Source organism: Portunus trituberculatus, chromosome 36 (genome assembly GCF_017591435.1).
Source record: "Portunus trituberculatus isolate SZX2019 chromosome 36, ASM1759143v1, whole genome shotgun sequence".
NCBI classification, from domain to species: Eukaryota; Metazoa; Arthropoda; class Malacostraca; order Decapoda; family Portunidae; genus Portunus; species Portunus trituberculatus.
Genome location: NC_059290.1, coordinates 7,352,280 through 7,369,002, shown reverse-complemented (window position 1 = coordinate 7,369,002; position 16,723 = coordinate 7,352,280). Strand labels below are relative to the sequence as shown.

The following is a 16,723-nucleotide window of genomic DNA, read 5'->3' as shown; positions in this document are numbered from 1 at the left end:
TGGGCTGCTCATTGTGAGACTAGACGTGTGATTGTCTTGAGCTGAGGCATTAACAACTCTGAGCCTGATCTTCCCTAGATTATAATTTCACTTTCAATTTAACTCATTTACACAAACTTTATTATGTGCATGAAGATACCAAGCCTTTGAAACCACACTTTGTGTAAAACTTGCATCAGCCAAAGATTTTGTGAAATGAAAAGTAATACCAAAGTTAAGTACTCAATCTGCAGCTGATTGTTGTGTAGATGTGAAGATTCTGACTGTATTGATGTAGAATGTAATCACTGAAGGAAGGAGTGAAGAAGATATTATTCTCTTGAATGCATTCTAGTCAATTTCTCAATAGTGGAAACTGAAGCAAAATGAATTAGGAATGCACTGCTTAATGAAAGGATTGACTAGGCTATGGTTCAAGAAGCTGATTCAATAATGTAACAGTGAATGTGTTCCTTCCCTGTCAGATGTGTAGGATTCAAGTCATCATGATTGAAAATATATAGATCCTGGAACAATATGAAAACTAAGAGAGAGAGAGAGAGAGAGTGTGTGTGTGTGTGTGTGTGTGTGTGTGTGTGTGTGTGTGTGTGTGTGAGAGAGAGAGAGAGAGAGAGAGAGAGAGAGAGAGAGAGAGAGAGAGAGAACAGAAACAGGTAACAAGTTTTAACAGTTTGTGATCCTGTCTACCTAATGAAAACCACAGATTCATAGTTTCCATAATGTACATATTTTAATGTACATATTTTTATAGAGCTGGTTGCAGGGGCAACAGCCTTAGAATGTTTCCAGGAGGTGCTGAAATTGTGATAATTGCAAGCGAGACCTGCTGTTTTTGCAAAATTTTCTGTGGTCTCCAGCATTTTCACCCACTTGTAGTATGCTGGAGAACTTGTTGCCTCACCAGTTGTGATACGTTGACTTGCTTGATGTCATAATTAACATGTCAACACTTGTTTTTAGATGTTTATGTCAAGTAATACTAAGAAATGGTTAAACCTCTTATGGTACACTGATCCAAGGCTCATGTTGAACAATTCTAGCTGTATTTATGTTGCACTCATGGTTGCTGGTGTTGGGTTTAGCACAGCATTATAGTGTTATGAAATATTTCGCTTTTGCATTTAGTTTGATGGTACTATGAATTGAAGTATTCAGGTCAAAGGGAATTATTGTCATGTCTTAATTTACCTTTATTGCAAGAACTGGTATGCTTTTCTGCATTATGCTTGATGGTCTTGTCAACCAGTGAGTCCAGTATACTTGGCCAATTTGCACTCTTATTTTTGGGTTGAGAGTTTCAACTCTGTCTTGGATATAATGCAAGGATATGATATACAGTATGTTAAGTAACTGATATCTTTATATAGTGGAATGCTTCCCAATTTACCTTGTCAGAAGCACCTGTATTGATGTATGACAATAGTATGAGTCGTCTTCTAAATGTAGTGTAAGTTCATTGATTTTGTCGTGAGTTATAACTGCTGCAGTTCAATTGGTACTTCTCAACAGCTCATGCCACATGAAAACACCATTATATGTCATTGAACTTCAGATAAGTGAAAGTTTCTCATTTAGAAAGAAATTATATTAATTGTTTGTAAGAAGAAAAGTTTCTGAAGGGTTATTGTAATCTTTAGTCATTCCTCTAGCCTTGGAGGTGTGATGTTTCTTTTGAGTTCTCCCTCCTTCCCTAGCAGTCTAGACAAGTGGTAGTTAACCATTTGAACCTCTGTAAAGTGTTTGTCCTAGTGCACTGTCACTACAGGTGTAGACAATAATGGCTGTAACATCAAAGAGCCAGACATAGAAATCAAGAGAAAGTAATAGTATGCACTACTGTCTGATATCAACTGATGAAAAAAAAAAAAAAAAATCAATAGGTAATATTAGTGACATTGTAACTAATGCATCCAATTTTTCTTTGTGATATGTTTTTTTCTTGTTATCTTATGTATAGTCATAGAAGAAGACATATCACATGTATTCCAATGCAATAGTATCTCTAATTGGGAACACTTGGGTTATAAAAAACTGCTCTGTGAAGACTGGCCTGCCAGCAGCTCTGTATCACCTGTGAGCAGCCTGAACACTACCACCACCACCACCAACAACAGCATCCACCACCACCACCACTACTACTACTACCACCACTATGCAGGCCAGTGGAAACATAGTGTGTGTATACTGTCCACAGTCTTCACCTCAGCACACTTCAAACCATTAGAAATATTATGTAACACAGTGCCATTTATGTACAGAATCATTATTAAGCTGCAAATCAAAACTTTGGAATGCATTGAAAATAGAATGGTGCTTCAGTAATTAGAGAGAGAGAGAAAAAAAAAAAAAAAAACATGCAGTTTAATTTAGTTGCTACATTCTCATATTTAACGACTTGTACAGTTCAGTTGAATTGCATGTGTTGTAGAAACAATTGGCAATTGAATGTAATATGAAAATGGTGGACTGTTGGGCAGTATACAGACAGGATTCTTCAATACCCTTGGAGAAGCTTCAAGCCCAGGGAGGTTTATTCTTTTCCAGTATTGTTGTTAATCTCATATGTACATAAAGATTATTTAAATGAAATATATTTACATTTTCTAGAAGTAGTAGTTTCTTATCCACTTTTAGATTTTAAGTTAACTGCATGTACTATTGGAGAGAGAGAGAGAGACCTTCACCACGACGCCTAATCACGCCATACACCTGTGATCTATAATGCACATGGTTTTTGTTGCGTTGCTGAATGTAAAAAACCGACACCATGAAATGTGAATGAAAGTGATTTTAAAGCAGTTAATATGGCGAAGTGAGTAAGTTATAGTTTAATTTTAGTGGTTGCAAGGTATCAGTGCATTACGTGTCCCACAGGCATGCATTATTTCATTGGTGCTGCGGTGGTGACAAGTAAGAGAATACGGGGCTGCTGATCTCTCTCTCTTGTATAATAGCACGTATATTTTAAAGATCGTGCCGTTTATATCTAATCGTAGATAATTGCATGAAACATATGTTTCATGCAATTATCTCGACATCGTCAACTTAATAAATCTATTCACATACTAATTGTGGCGAGCCGTACTCAAACAGACACAGGGTGTCCCTTGAATTAAGATGTACACACTTCGGGATTTGATAATTCAATTAATTCCAAAGTCGAAAATATTCTATACACATATGCTGCGTTTTGCTTAATTTGCGAGAAATTGACGGAGGACCTGGATGGGCCTCCCTCACCCATCTCCTTCCTTCACGCCTCGTTAAAAGTATTCAGGTCGTGCCGGGCGACATTTAATGATTTTTTTTTTGTGTGTGTGTGTAATGCACGCAGTCAAAGACTTACCGGAAACAATTAGCAAATGATCAATCAATTTTTGTTATTGTCAGTAAAGAAAATGTCAGTGATTGTCGCCTACCCGCCGAAGAGAAACAGTGTGTATCTTTTTGGTACGGTGAAGATGTTTGTGACAGTCAGTAACATTGAGTACTATTTGGTCATGACATTCACGTGATGACATCAATGGCATGATATCATTCGTTCCGTGATAAGATTGTTACGCAGCTCAAGACAGTATGGTGCAGAAGACAATACAATGCCAAGCCCCACGTGGCATCAGTGCAATTAATAAACACACAAACATGAGGGTACAATAATTCAAGAAACAATGCACAATTTGTCATAACTTATTAGAATTATCAGAGGTTTATTGTGTATAAGTACACTGCATACATACATAAATATATTCATAAATACATAGCCTACATACATATTTACAAATACACAAAGCAGGCACCAGTCAGCCGGTGGAGTAGCGAGGTGTGCTGTTCGCCGTCGTCAGAGCTGTAGGCACTAGGCAGCATCTGTGGCCGGGCGAGCAGTTGTGACGTAGCAACGTGGAAGTGCCTCCCTTAGCACCCGCTGCATAAAGTCTATGGACGTGTGGTGGAGGAGGAGGGCAGTCCTGGCCTAGCGGCTGGTGAAGAGGCCGCGGATTTCAGGCTGAGCAGGTGGTGGCCTCGCTGATCTGAACCATTGTGCAACAAACCAGCGTCACACGCTGCAGCAGCACGCCGCCAGTGCCCTGGGCTGCTGCTGTGAGGCGTCCACGATTCCATGCAGCGACTGATGTGCGGTGGCACAGTATGATAATAGTGAACACAACCACCAGGCCATGAAGCGGTGAGCTGCCAATTAACCACTGTATTGCTGTGTTAGTTGTTAAATTTTGTCACAGACCACACAAATAAATAAATAATAAAGAATTAGAGAAAAATAAGATAAAATAAATAAATAAGTAAATGAAATAACAGTAATAATAATAATTTGATATTTGCTGACTGCCCCTGTATTGGCTTAACTACTTACATTACACTCAGTAATGCGTGGCATTAGTGAGTACAGTACGTAGCGCAGGCCATGGCAGCGGGCGGTGGGACGGGGCAAGGTGGAGGATCATTGGAAGCCCGTCCAGGGAAGCACATCGCGCTACGGCTATACTCAATTTGCAAGTTGATTTCTGGCAAACTGAAGCATAACAAGTACCTATTATACCTATAGAGTATTTTCGAATATGAATTACTTTAACGATCACATTCTGAAATATGTAAATATGTACGTACCCTAACTCACGGAACACACTAATTCTAAGTTCTTGTCATGGCTTAGATAATTATATTCTCGTCCTTAACACTCTCAGCATCCTCAATTAACTAGGTTCAGTACCCACGACTCACGTGCCTAGGGTCAACAGTTCGGTATTAACCATGACGATGAATGAACCCATAACTTATCGAGCATTGGTAATATAAGACGTCATAACAAACAATGCCATAATGTACAAATGACCATATGATAACTACAGGATAAGACAGTTAGTAAAAACCATATACTTACTGCTCGTAAGTGTGGCAGACTTTACTCGCCGCCACACATAACTCGCAGACCTTGCCATGCACTTCATTTACACTTTCCCAGAAACACTACATGCTTACTCAGGCTTCCGTGACGTTCATTCGTAAGTACCTAACGTTTCCATACTTTGTTCTCCTTTCCTTATGACTGCCGTATTCCTTTACGTGATGAGACTGGGTACTGGTTTATGTCTTTTTCAGTCTTGCATACGTATATGGATTGTGAATAAAAGTACTAAATCTGAATTTCTCGCTGCCTATACAAGCATTCGGATTATGCTAGTTCCAATGCACTTCACAAACAATTAAACAACCGTGATGTGTACGTTAGTCTTATATAAGTAGCTGTTAGTTTAAGTCTATTACCTAACGTAATTTTTTTTCCATTACGTTACTAAACCCATATAATGTAGTGACACGTGCTCACCAGTCCCTCTCTCCGTGCTGTAACCATCCCTGTTTGTCACCCACACTTAGCAGTATAGGAAATAAAAGAAAGAGGAGGAATAAGAGGGAGCGGAGGTAGTAGGGAAGGAGAGAAGGGAGAGGAAGAAACGGTAGTGAGGAGGGGGAGAGGAATAAGAGGAAGAAGAGGCAGGACAAGAGGGAAAATAAAATGTCTACACTCACACACACACACCAATTTGCTTATTTATGATTATTGTTTCAGTTAAAGTTCACTTAAAAGGAAGGAAGGTCGGGCCATAACAGACTCGAGGGAGTGGGGAGGGGACTGGGAGAGGCATACTCCCCATCTCTCTCTCTCTCTCTCTGTACAGTTACTTAAAGCTCCGTTGACTAGAGATAGGTTAAGAATTGATTATTACAGTTATCAATTTATTAGAATTTTGCTTACATTGACAAATTTGCAGACTTTTTTAAATGTGTGTGTCTCCTCTTCCAGCAGTGGGGGCGTTAGCGCTGATGGTGGTGGCGGCGGTGGCTACGATGAAGCTGGAATAGACGGTAAGCAATACTTATTACACGGTCAAGTGCATTTCATCTCAATGTATTGGCATTATGTATGTCACGGTATATCTATTTAGTTGTGAGGTTATTCATGAGAGAGAGAGAGAGAGAGAGAGAGAGAGAGAGAGAGAGCGGAGGTAATGAGGGTGGCTGACTCCCTCGTGGCAAAACGCTCACTTGTAACGGATTGGCTTGGATTAGATTAGGTTATATCACTGTTGATAAAAAAAAATAATAATTAAGATCGGTATCACATTGAGGTGAAACCTCCCCACCGTGACTGCGATAACACAACCAAGTCCATGCACCACTGGGCAGTGCACTCTGCAGCATGACAAGGTCAGTGTGGCACACACACACACACACACACACTAGAGGCAGCAGGGAGAAGGTTGTGTTTGGCTACACACTCACCTTCCCGCCAGCCCTGCGCCACCACCCCGCCTCGTCTCGCCTTGACTAGCCTTAGCCCAGCTCGTCTTTTTTTTTTTTTTTTTTTTTTTTTATTTTTAGGAGGGATAGACAGATCGGTGAAAGAAGAGTTTATCTAGCTAGCTAGGGAAGAGATAGTTTGGGTGAAAGGAAGAAGTACAGAGCGAGCTAGAAGGGTGGGGGGCTGTCCCCATGCTGGTCATTTATTTGTTTTTTGTTTGTGTCATCTTACTGTCGTCCACTCTTCTTGTTGTTGTGTTGGCAGAGCCGTATCTTCGTCTATCTTGATGTTTATGGGAGGAAATATGACGTGTGGGTTGGCTCTTTTAAGATTTTCCAACATTGCCAGGGCCGCGCGCATTGTTTGTTTTTCTCTTGCAGCTTTCTCCCGGTCTGCAGTGGGTGACTGGGCTGTTCTTTTGACTGCGGCTGGCGACGATCTAGTCTCCCGTGTCCGTGGGGTGGGCTGAGGTGTGTCGACTGTTCCTGTCTTTGTTGTGACGTGCACACGTTCTTGTTCTTCATCTTCGTCACCGTACTCCATGCTGTCGTCCTCTTCAACGTGTTCGACATCGATCTCTTCATCTTCGTCTTCTTCTTTCACCTTTGGTTCAACTCCCTCCACCTCAACTGTTGTTTGGTTTTGGCAGTGCTCGTCCACCTCGAGCGCCTCCCTACGGTGGTCAGCTGGAGGGGCTCGACGTGTTGGCCTCTGCATGGAGCGGTGGGGGACGTCAAAGGCAGTCCTGGGAATGTAAATAGCAGGAAGGCCGTTGTGCTGCAGGAGTAGCGGAAGTAGGTCTTGTAGTCGGCGGTTGTCCACTCCTGCAATGGCCTTGGCTGTGTATATGCAAGCCCATATTTTTGCCTGCACTTCCTTCTCATCAGTTCTGTGTGGTATCTTTGTCTTCGTCTTCTTTTTTGTTGGTTGACGATAAGGTGGTCCGTCCCAAGCCACATCTCTTGCCGCGGGTCCTTTTGCGCCTTCACAAAGTTTCAGAAGGACTTTGTCCCCTTCCGTTGGCAGAGTCTTCTTAAGAGATCTCGAGAGTCCTGTGGCGTGTACAAAGACGTCTCTCCCCGTTCGTTGGTCCGTGATGAAACCGTATCCCGCCTTCGCATTATACCATTTTACAATTCCGTGGTGGGGTTCTGGAATTGCCATGTTAAAGCGGAGACAATGCGAAATCCCGACTCCTGGGGGCCGAATCGTCCGAGTTCGAGAGTTGAGTCCGAGTTGGTGACGAGTTCGTGCGTTCGCCTCCAGGATGACGTCATATATACGTAACCGCTTAAAAAAAAAGTCTTAGAAAAAACACACCCAAGCTGGAATGCCTATTCAATTTTGAAAGGGCATATGTTTTTAACCAGCTATGGGAATAAAAAAAAAAATCTTGGGTTGGCTAATAACATTTTTAAGGAATTATTTGAAAAAAAAAAAAAACGAACATAAACACCATAAAAACAAACACTCAAAATCCACCAACCTGACTTTTCAGGAATAGACACACTCTTAAAAAATAGAAACTACTTTGCCAAGCCGAAGAAGAAAAGATAATTACGTATAATTCGTCTCTTTAATATATCTACAAATAACTCTAACATCCATATATTTAACTGAACACGAGCGTTTAATACTTTTAACATCATGAACGAGTTTTTGAAGCAATAATATCTGAACTAGCGGGTGAAAAAAAAAAAAAATGAACGAGGATAAAAAAACATCAAGACGAAATTGACCGTTAATTACGCACAAAAGAACAGCTTATTCAATATACCTCAATAAACTGAAGCAACAAACACACTTCACAAGTCAACAATTATTCGTAGAAGCCGCAGAAATTGATTTATAAGTCAAAATAAGGAAGTAAAGAGTAATAGAAATAATATTGGAACAAGCACAGCCGATAGCTATCACGGTGGTGGGCGTGCCTTAGCAGCGCGGCGGCGCCGGCGAGCCCAGCAGAAAAGGCCCATATATCTTTTTTTTTTTTTTTTTTTTTTTTTTTACAAATTATCGCAATAAACCTAGACAATTCCGGATAGATTTCCCTGGCAAATATTAGAAATAACATTTGCAGCTCCATATGATGACACTTTTTGAGTTGAACTAAGTAATAAAAGAACCAGATAAAAAAAAAGACAAATATGGACGTCCTGCTGTCACCTCATCCCACCCATTTGCTGTCATAACACATGACAATTCCTGTATCACTATTTAGCTAAATGTCCAGGTGTTTCCCTCACTTGTAGGCGTGTGTGTGTGTGTGTGTGTGTGTGTAATTCACCACCACGGTCGTCTGCTGGTCACGTAGCCAGTCTTCCCCATTACAAAGTGAGCTCAGACCTCATAGCGTATAGACCGAACTTCGGGTAGGACTGAGACCACAACACATACTCCACACACCGTGAAAGCGCGGCCACAACCCCTCGAGTTACATCCCGTACCTATTTACTGCTAGGTGAACAAGGGCTACACATTAAGAGGCTTGCCCATTTTCCTCGCCGCTTCCCGGGACTCGAACCCGGACCCTCTCGATTGTGAGCCGAGCGTCCTAACCACCACACTACGCGGTGTGTGTGTGTGTGTGTGTGTGTGTGTGTTTGCGTGCGTGCGCGTTAATTATCTTTATGTACGTGTACATAAAGGTATTTAACCGACACAAGCTGATCCTTTCTAGATATTCCAGTCCTGCTAGTCTGCAGACTATGGGGAGCCATGCGTATAAACACAAGATATATTCATCAATCTTCATTGTCTCACAGTAAAAGTGCACTAATAGTATTCATAATGAGTACAAATACTCACAGTCACAGCTAGCCGCTCGTAAACTGATGGAGGTCCTCAGTCCTCACCCTGTTCCCAGCTGAAACCACTCTCGCCAAGGAAGTGAAGTTCCGCTTATTTACGGGTCACGTGCTCCTGCCTTGGCCTCTCGTAGGCCACAAACTGAGAGACGAGAGTCGGTTGATTATATTAGCGGAAAAACAGCGTGACGTCATCACACGTCATGTAATGAAGAACTGTATGCGCACTGCCCTGCCTGGCACTATCACACACACACACACACACACTAAAGGCGGGTTCACACGTACCAATTTGCTCCTGATATTTTCAGAGCTTACTCCGTGACGTCACGACGTAAATAAAGTCACAAATCGACTAGCAAGACCAACATGTTAGTCTTGTTTTGCGACTGCTTTCTACAGCCGCTAGGCACCGATTGTTAGTCGAAAATTCTACGTACATAAAATATCAGTCACAAATTGGCACGTGTGAACCCGCCTTAACACACACACACACACACACACACTCACACTCAGAGAGAGAGAGAGAGAGAGAGAGAGAGAGAGTACCTACTTGATGACTGCACTGCTTTTAGGAATGAGGAGGAGGAAAATAGAGGTGAGAATTTAAAGTTCGCAGTAGGAGGAGGAGGAGGAGGAGTAGAATGTGTATGAAGACAAAAATAAGCAATTTCCTAACATCCACACAACTTTAACTATCTCTATTCTCTATCCCTCTCATCGACCGATATATAGGTGCCTCCCTTCCTCTCTCTGCTATGTTGCCCTATCATCGCTCATCGTTTTGTTCAGTGTCTCTAGTTCATTATCTAAAGCAGTGATTCCCAACCTTTACACCCTGGAGAAACCCATGTAATAATTTTTCCTATTCCACGGAACCCCCTATATATATGGTATACGGGTGTCTCCTTAAAGCGCAGTAACCCCTTTTCACGCATATTATTTGCTCTCATGACTATATACATGGTACAGTACTACCTGACACGTTCGAGGTGTTTTGAATCCCGGTTGAGAATCACTGATCTAAAGCAAAGTCTAACGGTAAGGTACAGTACCATTTTTGTGCACCTGTTTGCCTTGCTATGTAGCCTTTCATATCTTCCCTGACAGTCTTTTTTTTTTTTATGTAGGGAAGAGGGCCAGCCAAGAAAAAAAGAAAAAAAAAAAAAAAAAAGGCTCACTTGAGTGCTAGCTCTCTACAAAGACGAAAAACGTCAGCCAAAATTAAGGAGCAAATGCCTCGATACCTCCCTCTTAAAAGAAGAAAAGTCGTAGGAAGTCGTAAATACAGATGCAGGGAGGGAGTTCCAAAGTTTACCAGTGAAAGGTATGAATGATTGAGAGTACTGATTAACTCTTGCTTTAGGGAGTGGGACAGAATAGGGATGAGAGGAAAAAGAAAGCCTTGTGTAGCGAGGCCGCAGGAGGAGGGAAGACATGCAGTTAGCAAGATCAGTAGAACAGTTAGCATGAAAATAGCGATAAAAGATAGAAATAAATGCAACATTTCGGCGGTGAGAAAGAGGATGAAGACACTCAGTCAGAGGAGGGGAGTTGATGAGATGAAAAACTTTTGATTCCACCCTATCTAGTAAAACTGTGTGACTGGAAACCCCCTAAACATGCAGAGAGAACTCCATACAGGGGCGGATAAGGCCCCTGTACAGAGTTAGCAATTGGAGGGGCAAGAAAAACTGGCGGAGACACCTCAGAACGCCTAACTTCATAGAAGCTGTTTTAGCAAGAGATGAGGTGTGAAGTTTCCAGTTAAGATTATGAGTAAAGGACAGACCGAGGATATTCAGTGTGGAAGAGGGAGACAGTTGAGTGTCATTGAAGAAGAGGGGATAGTTGTCTGGAAGGTTGTGTCGAGTTGATAGATGGAGGAATTGAGTTTTTGAGGCATTGAAAACTACTAAGTTTTCTCAGCCCCCTATCGGAAATCTTAGAAAGATCAGAAATCAGGCGTTCTGTGGCGTCCCTGCGTGATCTGTTGACTTCCTGAAGTGTTGGTCGTCTCTGAAAGGACGTGGTATCATCAGCGTAGGAGTGTATAGGGCAAGAGGTTTGGTTAAGGTCATTCATGAATAATAGAAAAAGAGTGGGTGACAGGACAGTGTAGTGAACACCACTACACTACTACTACAATCACCAGACATGCACGCCTGACTAACTCCAGTGTGTAGCGAACACCACTACACTATTGCTACTTTTACTATCCAGTCACCACATGAGTTCAGTCAGCACCGTGACTCCGGGACACACACACTCGCCTACACGACCGCTCATCCCGTCACCACTACACTACTGCTACTACTACTATTCAGTCACCACTTGAGTTGAGTCAGCACCGAGACTCCAGAACACACACACTCGCCTACACGACCACTCGTCTCATATTACTTAGTAGTTTTGAATGCCTCAAAAACTCAATTCCTCCATCTATCAACTCGACACAACCCCCGCAGCCCACCGACTCCGCTACCCCCAAGCATGGGGCAGCCTCTCGCCCCCGTGTCGTGGACCCCGCACGCCCCCGCCCACAGCACGTGGCCACGGCACCCCGGACAAGAACGCCGCGGGCGACGAAGACGGCCGCTGCCTCAAGAAGAACGTCAGCCCGAGGCGCGCCCCCGGCTAGGCCCACCTCCACGGCCCCCGCGCTGCACAGGCCCCCTGGCAGGCCCCCGCGCTCACCCCACTCCCCGGTGAACAGTAACAAGGCCCCAGAGCCTCCTCCCCGCCGCGCTCCCAAGACACCCTCCCCGAAGACCCCCGAGGTTAAGCCTGCTCCCGACGCGGCGCCCCAGTCCACCGCCACCCCCTCACCTCCTGAGGCTAAAAGCCCTTGCCGCAGACCCCAAGGCCCCCAGCCCCGAGGTGAAGGAGCCCCACACCCCAGACCCCAGACCAACAGGCACACTCGACACCAAGATGCCCCGCACCACAGACGCCTAGGCACCGCGGACCCCCGAGGACAAGCCTTCCCATACTCCAGGCCGCCACCCCCTGACGCCAAGCCTCCACCTGTCCCTGACACCAAGCCCCTACCTGCGCCGTCATCTCCGCCCAAGCACACAGAGTGATTTCCTGAGCGCAGCCGATGCCATTCCTCCTTTCTTTAGGGGAGGGGGGTACTGTAGTGAACACTACTACACTACTACTACAATCATCACCAGACATGCACGCTTGACTGACTCCAGTGTGTAGCGAACACCACTACACTACTGCTACTTCTACTATCCAGTCACCGCATGAGTTCAGTCAGCACCGTGACTCCGGGACACACACACTCGCCTACACGACCGCTCATCCCGTCACCACTACACTACTGCTACTACTACTATTCAGTCACCACTTGAGTTGAGTCAGCACCGAGACTCCAGGACACACACACTCGCCTACACGACCGCTCATTTCATATTACCTCTACTTATTGTATATCTATAATAAATTGCAGACTACGAACATCTCTAGTTTACTTCTCCATCCGTGTCCTGGCTAGATAGTGAAAGGGTGACAGCATAAGCAGAATGACTAGAGGTGAGAAAGAGATCAAGAATGTTGGGCAGGTCTCCAAGACGGTCAGGAATACGAGTAGGGTGTTGCACCAGTTGGTCTAGACTCTAGGGCATGGAGGATAGTAAAGTTGAAGGCTAGTTCACCAGGATAGTCAGTGAAGGGAGAGGAAAGCCAAAGCTGGTGGTGAACGTTGAAATCTCCATGAATGGAAGTCTCTGCGAAAGGGTAGAGGGACAGAATGTGCTCCGCTTTGGAAGTTAAATAGTCGAAGAATTTGCTATAATCAGAAGAGTTAGGGGAGAGATAGACAGCACAGATGAATTTAGTTAGAGAGTGACTGTTGAGTCGAAGCCAGATGGTGGAAAACTCAGAAGATTCAAGAGCTTGGGCACGAGAGCAAGTTAAGTCGTTGCACAAGTACATAGACACAACATCCAGCTTTGGAACGAAAAGAAGAATAGAGAAAATAGGAGGGAACAGAGAAGGGGCTACTGTCAGTTACCTCAGACAGCTGTGTTTCGATGAGGAAAAGAAGATGAGGTTTAGTAGAGGAGAGGTGGTGTTCTACAGATTGAAAATTAGATCTAAGACCGCGAATGTTGCAGAAGTTAATGTAGAAAAAGTTGAGGGAGGTGTCAAGGCATTTGTGGTCATCACTGAGAGAGGTGTCCGACCTGAGGACATTTTTGGTTCCCTCCCCAGAAGGGAACTCCGAGGCATGGTTTGGAGTACCCATTTTTCTCTTAAATTTTGATTTTCAAGTGAAGGGTGTATGTGTGGTAAGTGCATGTAGTTTTCAGTGAAGAAGGAGAGTTGTTTTTAGAGGGCAAGCTGTGACTGCCCCTTGAGTTATGAGACACAAAGGGAAACGTTCAGCGAGATCACAACTAGCTTTAATGGAAGGTTCACAGCATCCCCTGAACTAGGGCTGTTAGATCTCGTTGGGAGTAAATTATCGTTTCAATAGGTGTCTACTACCTTCTCCACCTCTTGTTGTCATTTACTGTCATTGTCGTTCCTATTAAAAGTCACGATTTCGGTGTATAACTGACTCTGTAAAGGACTAAACAAGCTAACACACACACACACACACACACACACACACACACACACACACACACACACACACACACATACACATACACTCAACAATTATGTTCCAAGTATATATTACCGATATACAAAAAGGGTTCGAGTAGCTACATTAATTTATTTACAGACGATGCGAAACTTTTGAGAGTGATAAGGAACATCGAAGACTGTTTGGAATTGCAGAAGGATATTAACAAGGTCTGGAAATGGAGCCAAAAGTGGAAATTTTAATTCAATACCAGGAAATGCCATGTAATGGAAATAAGTAAAAGTAGTAGAAGATATACGTGGGATACAAAATGGGAGAAGAGATTATAATGAAAAGGAGTGAAAAGGAAGACCTGGGAGTGATTATACAAGACACCCTGACTTCGGACAGACACATAAATAAGTTATTTGTTTCAACATACAAGATACTAGCAAATATCAGGGTGGCATTCAATTATATAGATCAGAGTATCATGGAAAAGATAATAAACACTATGATAAGACCTAGACTAGAATATGTAGCAGTGGTGAGACCACCATACAGGCATAAGGACATCAGAAAACTAGGAGGAGGTAGTAGACACCTACCGAAACGATAATTTACTGCCAGCGAGGTCTAATATCACTAGTTTAGGGAGTGCTGTGAACCTTCCTTTAAAACTAGTTGTGATCTCGCTGGACCTCTTCCTTTGTGTTTCACAACTCAAGAAGGCAGTCACAGCCTGCACTCTAAAGACAACTCTCCTTCTTCACACAAAACTACATGCACTTACCACACACACAACCTTCACATAAAACTAAAAATTCAAAATGGCGACTCCAAATCCAGCCTCAGAGTCCCGTTCTGGGAGGGGACCAGAAATGTCCCCAGGTCGGACTGCTCTCTTGGTGGCAACCTAAAATGTCTTGACATCTCCCTTGACTTTTTCTTCATTAACTTCTGCAACATTTGTTTTGAGGGGTTCCACTCATACAGCTTTATTAGAAAGGGTGGAATAAAAAATTTTTCGTCTCATCAACTCCCTTCCTCTGACTGATTCAGTGAGTGTCTTCAGCCTCTTTCTCACCACCGAAATGTTGCATCGCTTTCTATATTTTGTCGCTATTTTCATGTTAACTGCTCTACTGATCTTGCTAACTGCTTGCCTCCCCTCCTCCTGCCACCTCGCTGCACAAGGCTTTCTTCTTCCTTTTATCCCTATTCTGTCCAACCCTCTATTACAAGAGTCAACCAGTATTCTCGATCTTTCATACCTTTCACTGATAAGTTCTGCTGGAACTCACTACCTGTTTCTGTATTTCCATCTTCCTACGACTTGACTTCTTTTAAGAGAGGTGTCAAGACATTTGCCCCTGGCTTTTGGATGACTGTTTTGGACCTTTTAGAGAACCAAGCAGTTCCAGTGGGCCTTTTTTTTTTTTAACATTTTGTTGCCCTTGACAGTGTTCTCTCTTGCATAAAAATAAAAAAAGAAAAATCCAAAGGACCGCTACAAAGACTGTGCTAGAAATAAAGGATCTTGTCTTTGAAGAAGTACTGAAGGAAATAGAACTACTAACTTTGAAGGATAGACGGGAAAGAGGAGATCCAATAACGATTTATAAGTTAGTAAACCATATGGAAAAGATAGATAAACAAGACCTCTTATCACTGGCGGAGGATGGAGATAGACGAACAAGAGGACATGTCCAAGAAAATCATGAAAAGTTAGTGTCTAAGGGACATTAAAAAAAAAAAAAAAATGTTTTTCCACATAGGGCAGTGGACATTTGGAACGAGTTGAGTGAAGAGATTGTAGCAGCAGAAAGTGTGCACAAATTCAAGGAAAAGTTGGATAAATGTAGATATGGAGACAGGTTACTATGAGCTTCTCTCTAACCCTATAATATACAACTAAGTAAATACACACACACAATCAAGTCACAGCAGACAGCAGCTTGCTACCCAGAGCACTCTATTTTGGTGAGTCGTACGCTCGTTTACCTCGTAGGAACCTGTACGTACTCTTTTCATGGAGTTGTTCATCATTATATTCTCGTCCTTAACCCAGCTTAGACCAGTTCCAGAATACATGACTCACACGTCCTTGGGGTCAGTAGTTCAGTAATGCCATGACGATAAATGAATTCACCGTTACGTTCAGTGTCTTTAATTAATTATCTAAAGTAAAGTCTAACAGTAAGGTATCATTTCCGTCCCCTTGCTCACCTGTGATCTCTATGCAGCCTCTCACATCTCCCCCGACAGTCACTCGTTATTGTTACACTACTCCCGACACCAATATTGCCGTTGCTGTCCACTGGGATGTAGATCACTTTAAACTTGGTAGGTGTCCATGTGGTACCCACCTTCCGTCTCTGCAAGGTCTCGTGGGCCGTAATCAGGATATCATGGGCGTTGGACTTACAGCTACACTCAGGTGCTTTTTCAAGGCAGGAAAGACAGACAGAGGCATCTTCTTTCCTGGTTTATTCACAACACATTAGAGTACAGCAAACGAATAACTACCCGCAAGCGCGGCTAGGCACACACCGACTTTTTTTAATCTTTTTTCTTTCTTTTATTTTTTACGTAAGGGAGAAGACAAGCCAAGGGCAAAAAAAAAAAAAAAAAAGATTGAAAAAAAAGGCCCACTTGAGTGCTGGCTCTCTAAAAAGTGTAAAAGCGTCAAAGTTGGGGAGCAAATGCCTCGATACCTCCCTCTTTTAAGAAGACAAGTTGTAGGAATTCGGAAATACAGATGCAGGGAGGGAGTTCCAGAGTTTACCAGTGAAAGGGCTGAATGATTGAGAGTACTGGTTAACTCTTGCGTTAGAGAGTTGGACAGAATAGGGATAAGAGGAAAAAGAAAGCCTTGTGCAGCGAGGCTGCAGGAGGAGGGGAGGCATGCAGTTAGCAAGATCAGTAGAACATTTAGCATGAAAATAGCGATAAAAGATAGAAAGAGATGCAACATTCCGGCGGTGAGAAAGAGGCTGAAGACAGTTAGTCAGAGGA

The 16,723-nt window shown here is 43.2% G+C and overlaps 2 protein-coding genes and 2 long non-coding RNA genes across 4 annotated transcripts in view; 2 read left to right on the top strand and 2 right to left on the bottom strand.

Moving 5' to 3' along the window:
- Window positions 1–554: 554 nt before the first annotated feature.
- LOC123513571 lies at window positions 555–4,943 on the bottom strand. The gene is made up of 3 exons (XR_006677399.1): window positions 4,898–4,943; window positions 4,370–4,546; window positions 555–4,126 (listed from the first exon to the last, which is right to left on the bottom strand). It is a non-coding gene; the product is annotated as an uncharacterized LOC123513571 (long non-coding RNA).
- LOC123513562 (protein melted-like) overlaps window positions 4,047–16,723 on the top strand; it is a 47,901-nt gene continuing 35,224 nt past the window's right edge. The window contains exons 1-2 of the mRNA XM_045270797.1: window positions 4,047–4,183; window positions 5,819–5,880. The gene's annotated coding sequence lies outside the window, so the exon portion shown is untranslated. The remainder of the gene's footprint in view (window positions 4,184–5,818; window positions 5,881–16,723) is intronic.
- On the bottom strand, window positions 5,738–9,545 carry LOC123513570. The gene is made up of 2 exons (XR_006677398.1): window positions 9,125–9,545; window positions 5,738–5,868 (listed from the first exon to the last, which is right to left on the bottom strand). It is a non-coding gene; the product is annotated as an uncharacterized LOC123513570 (long non-coding RNA).
- Window positions 10,075–12,209, top strand: LOC123513463 (lysine-rich arabinogalactan protein 19-like). The gene is made up of 2 exons (XM_045270626.1): window positions 10,075–10,164; window positions 11,592–12,209. Exons 1-2 carry the CDS (start codon window positions 10,075–10,077, stop codon window positions 12,207–12,209), a joined length of 708 nt encoding a protein of 235 aa, XP_045126561.1.